At 34.6% G+C, this 9,903-nt stretch overlaps 1 protein-coding gene across 1 annotated transcript; it reads right to left on the reverse strand.

Annotated features, from left to right (window-relative positions):
* Positions 1 to 2,009: 2,009 nt before the first annotated feature.
* LOC118743649 (odorant receptor 43a-like) lies at positions 2,010 to 8,117 on the reverse strand. The gene is made up of 7 exons (XM_036476413.1): positions 7,414 to 8,117; positions 7,157 to 7,295; positions 5,517 to 5,793; positions 5,340 to 5,439; positions 5,142 to 5,243; positions 4,909 to 5,016; positions 2,010 to 2,178 (listed from the first exon to the last, which is right to left on the reverse strand). The coding sequence occupies exons 1-7, from the start codon at positions 7,717 to 7,719 to the stop codon at positions 2,074 to 2,076; spliced, it is 1,137 nt and encodes a 378-aa protein (XP_036332306.1). The 5' UTR covers positions 7,720 to 8,117; the 3' UTR covers positions 2,010 to 2,073.
* Between the last annotated feature and the right edge of the window lie 1,786 nt (positions 8,118 to 9,903).

Consider the following 9,903-nt stretch of genomic DNA (forward strand, 5'->3'; position numbering starts at 1 on the left):
ATGGTAAGCCGGGGTGTATCAATTTTGAGTAAATTAGCGTCCTTCAATTTCGAAATATTGAAGTTTCAAGCATTTCTGAAATTTACCGTTATGTGAGAAGCGGCCGTTATTTTAGTCCGATTTCAATAATTTTCAACGTTTTGCTTATATGTGGCAAGCACAATAACCACACCGAGTTTGGTACAAATTGGTAGAACGGTTACCGATATACTTATATGTGATCATAAGTGGGCGGTGCCACGCCCATTTTCCAAAATTTTACCATAAACGTATTTCTTGGTAAAGAATTGTTGCAAGCATCAATTTTGAATAAATTAGCTTCAATATTTACTGATTTATCGAAGATTATGTATTTCTCTAAATTACCGTTATATGGGAGGTGGGCGTGGTTATTGAGCGATTTTAAAAATTTTCGGCCATTTGGTATGTTGTGCGAAGGCCAACAACTGTGCCAAGTTTGGAAGAAATTGGTGCAGCGGTTACCAAGATATACACATGTAACCATAAGTGGGCGTGGCTACGCCCATTTTCCAAAAATTTATAATATTCTTATTTTTCGTCTAAAAATTATTGTAAATATCAATTTTGAGTGAATTATCTTCAGTAGTTACTAAAATATCGCAGTTTTCGTATTTCTGGAAATTACCGTTATATGGGAAGTGGGCGTGGTTATTGTCCGATTTCGCCCATTTTCAATACCAACCTACCTTGGATTAACAGAAACCTACATACCAAATTTCGTTGAGATATCTCAATTTTTGCTCGAGTTATCGTGTACACGGACGGACGGACAGACGGACAGACGGACGGACAGACAGACATGGCTTAATCGATTTCTTTTTTCATTCTGATCATTTATATATACATTTGTCTATATCTATCTCGATTCGTTTTGGCTGTTACAAACAACCGTTATGTGAACAAAATTAATATACCCTTGTGCACAAGTGCGCTCGGGTATAAAAATGTTAAGCCCGTTTCTTTAGCTTTAAAACGACGTTAAGGTTAAGTCTCTACGATGCGCAGAACCCGAGATATGACGATTTGAAGTAGTACATGATTAGTCAGAATCACAAAAAAATGCCAACTTTGCCAGATCATATCTCCCAAGAAAAAAAAAAATCCGCGAACACGTGTTAGCTTATTTCATGTTTAGAATCCATAAAAAAAATTTAACCCAATCAAAAGTGTGACTAGGGATGCAAACGATGCATCGATATTTTTGAAACATCGATAATATCGGTTTGAAATTCGATATTTGCCATCGATGTTTACAATTGCCTAAAATCGCTAAATTGACGATACATCGATGCCAGTTTCGACGATGTTTTAACATCGACCTTAGTGTGACTCAGACTTGAATTGAACTTACCCATTAAGCTCCTACAATTTTTGACTGGCCATGAATTTTTATTACTTATTCTTTTGGTGAACACTCAGAAATTCCGAGTTTACTCGTATCTTTCGATATTAAAAATGCTTTCTTAATCATTAAAAAAGAGCCGGGTTCCCGTTGAAATTTCAACGAAGTTGGGCCTTGGAACTTTAGTCCCAGCGAACTTACTACGGTATGTATTTTTTTCTGTTTATAGGAGGAGTAGAAGAATGGTAAATAAATACAGGGAAATACATCCATAAATATGTAAGTATGTAATTGTATACATTAGTTATCGTTCTATATTAAAAAATATCTTTCGCTGTTGCATAAGTTTCGGCGCCATAGTTAAAACTCACAATTGATCACATGCTGGAGTAAAATGTCCCACCAGTCACAATGGAATGGCCCTTAAGTGCTTTTTCGGTTAAACGCACAAGTTTTTCATGCAATGAAGGATGGATAGCTAAGCAAAACACTGTATTTAGCCTATGAGCACACGCACAACCCCTATTGGAAGTGGTAATGGGAATACTAACGGCGAGTGCAATGGTAGATGATGCGACCAATAATAATACAATGCGAATTCAGCTTTTATTACTGCATATTCTTTTTAAGATAAGTTTCTATTTCAGCAATTTTAAGCAGCTAATTTTTCACTACAGTTAATTTAATTTATAATGTTCCAAAATATTGCATTAATCGTTGTACAGATTATACAAAAGTGTAAAATAAGAATATGATGTGTTTAGCAACGATTGAAACACCTCCATTGTCATTGGGGACATTTGGCCAACGCGGATCTGTAATAAATAAATCAAGCCATGATATTTGGGATTTTTTTTTAATGAAAAGTCTGACATGAAACATTCACAAAAAAATGTATTTATGTATGCGTGTCTGGTCATGTGAAAAATAATAGAGATACGACGCACAATGGCACTACAGCGGCCAAAAGTAAGAAAAAACTGACTCGCTAATTCTGAAAAAGCAATTGTGCAGATTCATTGCAAATATCCTACTAACCCTCAAAAAGAATTTTTGATAAAAGTTCATATTTGCGAGTTTAACCCTTTGTTGTGTGATTTGGCCCACGCAGGCCATTTCGTTTTTCAAAGGTGTATATCTTCTTTCTTCGTTAAGTCTTTTAGAATCGACGTCAATATACCATAACCGACGACGAAATAAAAAGTCTGTGAATTCTACAACCATTGCCGGCGAACGGATAAGGAGTAAAATCGGGTTTACAAAAAAACTTCATATGCTGTGGTAAATGGCCTATGCACTGCCACTACGGTTGCCACTACTGTTGCCACTAATTTGCAACTTTCTATTCAGATTTTTTAGAAAAATTTTAAGAATGCCCATTCAATTTTCGCCTTGATTTTTGGCCAGATTCTCCTTACAAAGTATGTTCGACAATTATTTTTTGTATGGAGAAAGTGAGCAATGCGTTCCACTGACAAAACATCCACGGTGTGGAAACCAAAACCTACACTTGCAATCTCTGTCTAGCTGCAGGACCATTAACTACATAAATAGTTTTATATTTTAAGTTTTATTTATGAATTTTTCACAGTAATTAGCAAAAAAATTAAAAAAACAAAATTTTGAAATTTTTTTTGAAAACGAATAAATTACTTTTTATCTGTTCTCTTATAATTATCTATATACCAATTTTTGATTTATGCTATGTACATTAAAACTGCTTATAAACACAAATTCCTCGTTATCCTCAACCCTGAACACGTCTAAATAGCGTTCTTTTATAGGTGGCTTGGTCAGGCCATTTCACACAACGAAGCGTTAAAAAACACTACATCAAACACATTTTGCACCGGGGAAGGGCAACATCCGAAAAATGCTACTATTGTCAGATTCACTATTAATAAGCAAACGACGAATTTTTTAGAATCGTTCTTCTGTAGACATAAAGGAGTTTCTTGCACAGGTAGAAGAAGAAATTGGCTAGTGATTTGAGCGATGCAGATTTAATTTTGTTTATGTTTCATGAGATTTCGATGCAATTAATGAAATAACGGTATGTTAAAACATTTTAAATGCATCCGAGTTTTCTTCTAACTTACTTTATTTTAAAAGAAAATTTAATAATTTATTTTTGAGCTATAGGCCGTATGTTAAAGAAAACATTAAATGTTTTTCTGCTTTATTTACATTTTAATTTTATTTTGGTGGATATTTCGCCTTCTGTCTGAAAAATAACTTATTCAATTACATATATTAGAAGAAAATATAAACAAAATCCTTGAGAAAAATGCATTTGAATGCAAATATAATTTTAAATGAAAATTGGAGTACACAAGTCCAATTTGGTTGGTTTTTTGAACATCATTGCAAGTACTAAGTCATTTAAAAATGTGTACACAATTTAGTCGAAATATCTTCATGCATTGTGGAATTATATTTTTTTCGAATTTTTGTATGGTAGGTGGGCGTGTGATTTTGACCATTTTTGGTCTAAAGTGTAATATTAGCTGTATTTTTTGTGAGCGAGCGACAAAATAACCCTCAACTCGGGTAAAATTTCCTTTTAGCTACTTAAGCAACCCTGCTGGTAGCTAGCACATGTTGCTTGCTTGCTTGTTGATGAGTTTAACGGGATTTAGACACAAAAAACAATAGAAATTAGTTATTATGCGAGGTATTTGCGTAATATATATACTTATTTAAAATATAAATCATGTATATACGAAAACAAAAATTTTCCTCTCCAATTTCCCAGTAACAGTTCACAATAGAGCAGTTTTTTCACTTAACAACACTACTCTTCAGGTCGCGTATTTTTGTGTGTATTTCGTCGTTTAAACGAGTGTTCTTTTGTAGCTCGGTTGCAAAAGAATGGACCGATTGTCTTAAAAATTACGTGTGCAAAACTTTTTTTTGCTCTAGCTACATTCCTTCTATTTCTGGCCGCTCTAAGTACTGCGACGTCCCACTGTGTGACGTTTTGAACAGTGTTTACTATTTTTCTTTTGTTTCTTTAATGTATATGATTTTTATTTTTTTTTTATAAAAATACAGCTTATTATCTAACAAAAACCATGTAAGTCCAAATTTCAAACTTTGTAGAAAAATTAGAAAAATTCCGAATATGCAGGTTTATAGCCCATCAAAATCTAGCGTGTACGGTTCAAGGGGCTAAGGATTCGCGTTGAATTTTTATATATATATTTTTTTTGTGCTGCCGGTATCAGGCTTTTTCTTCCATACAAAGTATGTTGAACATTTCTTTTGGTATGGAAGAAAGTAATAAAACCAGTAAAAATTATCAAACATCAACGCGAATTCTTAGCCACTAGAAAGCTATAAAAATGTTTAGTAAAAACCTTGTTGTTGTTTTGAAAATTTGTTGAATTTTTATAATTTTTTTACAAAGCTTTAAATTTTGACTTAAATGTTAGATTATAAAAAAATATAAACATTAAAAACCAAAATGAAAAATATTATCCCTATTATTTTTTTATTTTTCGCATGACCTGTTATGTACATATAGTTTTCTTAATAATTCTTACCTGTAGTGGTCTTTGAGTGCGTGCTATGAATATGAGTAAAGTTCGCTTGAATCGCTGGCTACAATTGTACCATTGCATTTCGTAAGCTGCGTCTGAGACAAGGAGGCTCTAAAAACAAAAAAGGAAGAAAAGTGATATTGTCAGGCTAATAACTAAATATATGATAGCTTTCTACTAATTTTAAAAACCGTAACCAATTGCAAATATTTCTCAATAAATGAATCACAACCTACCATTTCCAAAATACCATTAGCTTGCCAGTAATAGGTAAAGAGCACATACAACATTGTGCCAATATACATAACAATAGACATTTTTTCTGCCGCTGAATTAGTCTAAAAAACAAAAGAAAGAAAATGCTCAATTTAAGAACATCTAAAGTGCTTCACCACTTTATCGAAGTTATGGATCGGAATTTTGGTTTTACTTACAATATTTATGCAGAAAAGTAGTGAGCAAATAACGCAGCTGAAGAGTAGAAATTCCACGAGTACCATATAAGTAACTAATTCATTAAAATCATTGACATATCTTTAATTAAACAAAGCAAGTACATACATATATTAGTCGCCCGACTCCTAAAAGCACAGTGCTCTTCTTTTACTCACTTAGCAATTCTGGCGTGGTAGGCTATATTCGCACGCAGCGTATCGAACAATTCCGGCTCACTTTTGTGTTGCATATTTTCGCATAAATTTCTGAGATTATTTTGCAAAATCTGCAGCGCTGCTTTGCCAAACATTGCAAAAGATGCGAAAAGACTTACATAAGGCATATACATTGAGCTCAAAGTGAAAGGGGAGGGAAGCTGGGCAACATAGAGGATTTCATAAAGTGGAGAGCATGTGACGTCTATGCCGGGCAATGCAACTCCAAAAGGATGAACTAGAAGGAAGACAAATTTATTAACATATACCAGCTAATACCTGACACGCATTACTTATTACTTATGTAATCAGTTTTATGAGCAAAAGCTTTTAAAAGATTTGCTAATCCAATACTTATTACAACTGGCTATCCTACTTTGTATCTCCTTTAATAACCGCTATTTGTTATCATTATTTTGACATGGCCAAAATCATCGCAAACATTGAAGCTTTCGAAGAACTTGAAAGAAAAGCTCCTTTATTTTATAAACGTTCTTCCAGAAGCTAATGTTCAATTCCCAACAACAAGTTGGATTGACTGTACCAAATAATTCTGTACTGTACGCCAACTATCTGGCTCTATACGAAATAAAAATCTTTAAAGCCTCTAGCCGAGTATACGCAAAATAGCTTTGGTATTGTGGAAGCTTGGTTGAATAAAAGCAGACAGAAACCAAGTCACAAAGTCCATTATGGTAACCTTTATGTAGAAAGTCAGTATCGTTAGTTCCGACGCCCTTCGCAGGATGGCATATCACTCACTCTGGAAATAAAGTAAACCCTAAGGTGGCACGAAGAATACTAAGCCTAGACTTCTGTTAGCTCTGTTAGTATTATAAGCTTCTATTTTGGGAGGTTGAGTAGATTTTGGAATCTCTCTCAGGCACTAAGCATGATTTGGTTTCACATGAGAAGAGAGCCTTAAGTGTTGTCTGCATAACCCTAAGGACTACGATCATATCACTGGAAATTCCTCCAAAAATTTAGCTCTGCTATAGACTGATGGTGTGGGCTTCCACCTGAAATGCTTTATAATATTTCAACACACTTTGATTCTGGGACTAAGTTCCAGCCTGGATCAATCTCACAGAAGAGCAAATGATTCTGGTTGCCCTGTTGCATAAGTCGAGGAAGGCCGTTTTTCCCCAAACTCAAGGGCACTTTGGATTTCGTTTGTCAGTTAATATAGAGCCATATTTGTGAACTTTTCTGCTATGTGTGCTTGTTGCCAAGGGGTTTCTTTCAAAATGTTTTACCTGATATGATCTTCCCAACTGTCTCTTCCCTAAGACTTTTCTAGCAAATTATTCCTTTTCCTTGCCAGCTTACGATACGATTTTGGTTTGCCAGACTTCTGGTTGCAGTACCAAGATAGAGACATTATCCCCACTTCTTTGCTAACTGTAAATTACGTAAAAGGAGTATGAAGTATTTTCCAGCATCAATCTTAGGTGGAAGTCCGTAGATATATGTATCTCCGATTAAGGTAAATCTTACATAGACCATGTGCGGAGCAATAAATTCTATAACTTTGCATTCCAACAACTTAAAGTTTTACCAGAAAATATCCACTATGGATTTACAAGCCATATCCAACTTACTTCTTTGGTCACGAAAAAGTGGATATCCCATAGCCACTATTAAGTCGGAAAACGAAGCAGCCAAATTGAAGATTGATATATTTCTTGCTGACCTGGTGGCTTCTGCTAGCACGCTCTTTGCATGCTCATCCCCAGTGGCCTAAACAAGCGTTTTAAATAAATTACAAATTATTGTTTTCTCTTTCTTTCTCTTTAAGTCAACATTGTTATAATCAATTAACGCCCATTTCAATAACTCCGCTTGAATTCATACTTACTTGTATATTGTCGTATAGTGTTACCAATTCCTGCATAAGTGCCTCAAATTTATCTCGATTCCTGATGACAAGGCACGTTCGCAGCAAGGCATTGAATATGGACACCGCAAAGAAGGTATTCAGAATGAAAGTGGCCAAATCGCCCCATTGTTGATACAAGTAGACGAATTGCATTGCGTTCATCAGGCACACTGGTGCCACAAAAGCGACACAACGACGCCAATCGCGTACTAAGAGGACGGACAGGAATTTCCACAACTTCACATTTATGGAGAGAAGAGGATTGTCCTCAATGGGAGTGGGCATACTTGACAACAGTGCGTTTTCAGAAAGAGAACGGCTAACGAGAAGCTTACAATTTTAACGAAAATAGATATATCCGCACACTTACAAGCAGCAGTCGAAGAACCGCCAAGTGGCAGCAACTGCAATTGAAGTTGACAAAGTGTTTGCGTTCCACTCACTCTCTCTCAGTTCCTCACTTCTACTCTCCTTTGCAGTTGGTTTCTTGATTGCTTATTCTGTCGCTTGTTTATAGTCCACTTTTTACTCCGTGCAATTCTGCATTTCCTTTGACGCTAGAGTTTATTAAAGCACTCCTTTCGCGTTGGTCATTCGATGCCACTTAAATAGCTGGGAGTGGTAAATCACACCGCCAATGATTGTTACGTTCGGCAAATATCAAATTAACTGTGAAGTCTTTTTGTGTGTCAATTTCAATGTTGAAGGATGCAAGTAAATACATATGTGTACTGGAATGTGTATGCGAAATATATGTACATACATATGTGCATATGTACACACATTTGTAATACGTGTCGTATACGTAATTACGGGCATTAATCACACATTATGCCGCTCTAAGTAGCCATTAAATTACATTTCAATCGAAACAGCTGGTGACAATTTCTAAACGGCATTTAAAGCTTCTAACGCTTTGAAGACAGCTGCAAAAATTGCAATGGATTACATGTATGTAAGTATGGGTTAATTCTGTGAAAATCTCAATTTATTCTCTTAAAGTTCTGAAATTCATAACCGTTATAAATTACAGTTATTTAGGTACGCAATAAATTTGTGGAAGAATTATTCAATTAATATGTGTAAAGGTGGTATTCATCTAATTGCTTAAATACCTCGTAACGACGTAAACCTCGTAAACGTCCTTAATTTTGAAAACTTGTTTCATTACAAGGCTTACGTACCTAAGAAGCATTTTAAGCGTTTAGATGAATACCCATTCCATGAAATTATACACTTAAAGACATTTCGTAAAGTGTGCAAATTATTAGACAATTGAAATAATGACTGGAAATTATTATAACCGTAATGGCATATATGTATACCCTTGTGGTCAGCTGATTAACTCAAGTGACATTTTGACTAGTTTTGGCTATTTTTCTTTTGTTTATTTAATGTTTATATTTTTTATAAAAGTCGAGAACGTAAGTCTACATTTCAAACTTAGTTCAAAAATATGGAAGCTTATCAAACTTTAACATTTGCACCCAAAAATTTAAATGTTTTTTCATCGTTTTCCTTATTATATCCTTAGCAACAAGAGCTTTCGGGGTGTACATAGCTCAGCGGTTAACGCTTCTGACTTTGCACATCGATTACGCAGGTTCGATCCCTGCTGAAGTCTAGAAAAAGGAAGTCTGATGAGGAGATGTGGTTATCTCCGAAATAGCTGCTATAACTTCTACCGCTTAGACTTTGTTGCTTTTTAAATTTTTCCTAATAAACAATCGTGGTACAAAGCCCAATAAAAATATTAGAAAAAAAATACCGAAAGAGCAGGGTTATTAATTCAGCGGAATATTTTTTTGTATACGTTACCACGGTTGCCACACGACAAAAAATTGTCCGATCAGATTTTACAAAAAAAAGGTAACCAAGTAACAAACAACGTTTTATTTTACAATGAACTAAAAACAAACCTCGTTTATTTGGCATAAATAAGACATGGGCACAATAAAAAGTTGTATTAAAATAAAACTAAACAAATACATTTTGCATATGAGGCCATGAGCCTATCTACAAAAAAATTTTTAGTAATATGAGAAAGAAGGATCTATAAAAAAGAAATGAAGTCTTTTACTAAAAGTATAGTAAAAGAAAACTATAAGGCCGTGCCTCGGGCTATTACCTTTTCGATTCTGGTAATGCATTTTAAGGTGCACCTCAACTTTTTTTGGAATGTCAGTTAAGCTACTCTGGCGCTCAAGGCCTCATATAATAGATACATTTACATACGTATATAAATACATTTTTATTCAATCTGTGTATACGTACGTGTATAAAGAAGAATATAACAAAAATTTGTAAAACAAAAAACAACACAAATGTTTTGCAACGCGCGCGTTAAAAATATACTTCTCATAAAAACGCGCTTTAAGCTCTTGTCTTTTGAACGGGATCTTAGCCTCAGAAAAAATAAAAAATATAAAAAATCGACTTAAGTGCATATACCGAAGCGCTAAAGAGCCC

The sequence above is a fragment of the Rhagoletis pomonella genome, unplaced genomic scaffold (assembly GCF_013731165.1).
Source record: "Rhagoletis pomonella isolate Grant_MI unplaced genomic scaffold, Rhpom_1.0 Rhpom_scaffold_00007, whole genome shotgun sequence".
Classification (NCBI taxonomy): Eukaryota; Metazoa; Arthropoda; class Insecta; order Diptera; family Tephritidae; genus Rhagoletis; species Rhagoletis pomonella.

Excerpts from the sequence above, each read along its gene's own strand:
- LOC118743649 (XM_036476413.1), bottom strand. The coding sequence starts at position 7,719 with ATGCCCACTCCCATTGAGGACAATCCTCTTCTCTCCATAAATGTGAAG. Across the intron at positions 5,794-7,156 it reads ACTTTTTCGTGACCAAAGAA|TTCATCCTTTTGGAGTTGCA; the intron begins GTAAGTTGGATA and ends TCTTCCTTCTAG. Across the intron at positions 5,244-5,339 it reads TACTTTTCTGCATAAATATT|ACTAATTCAGCGGCAGAAAA; the intron begins GTAAGTAAAACC and ends TTTGTTTTTTAG.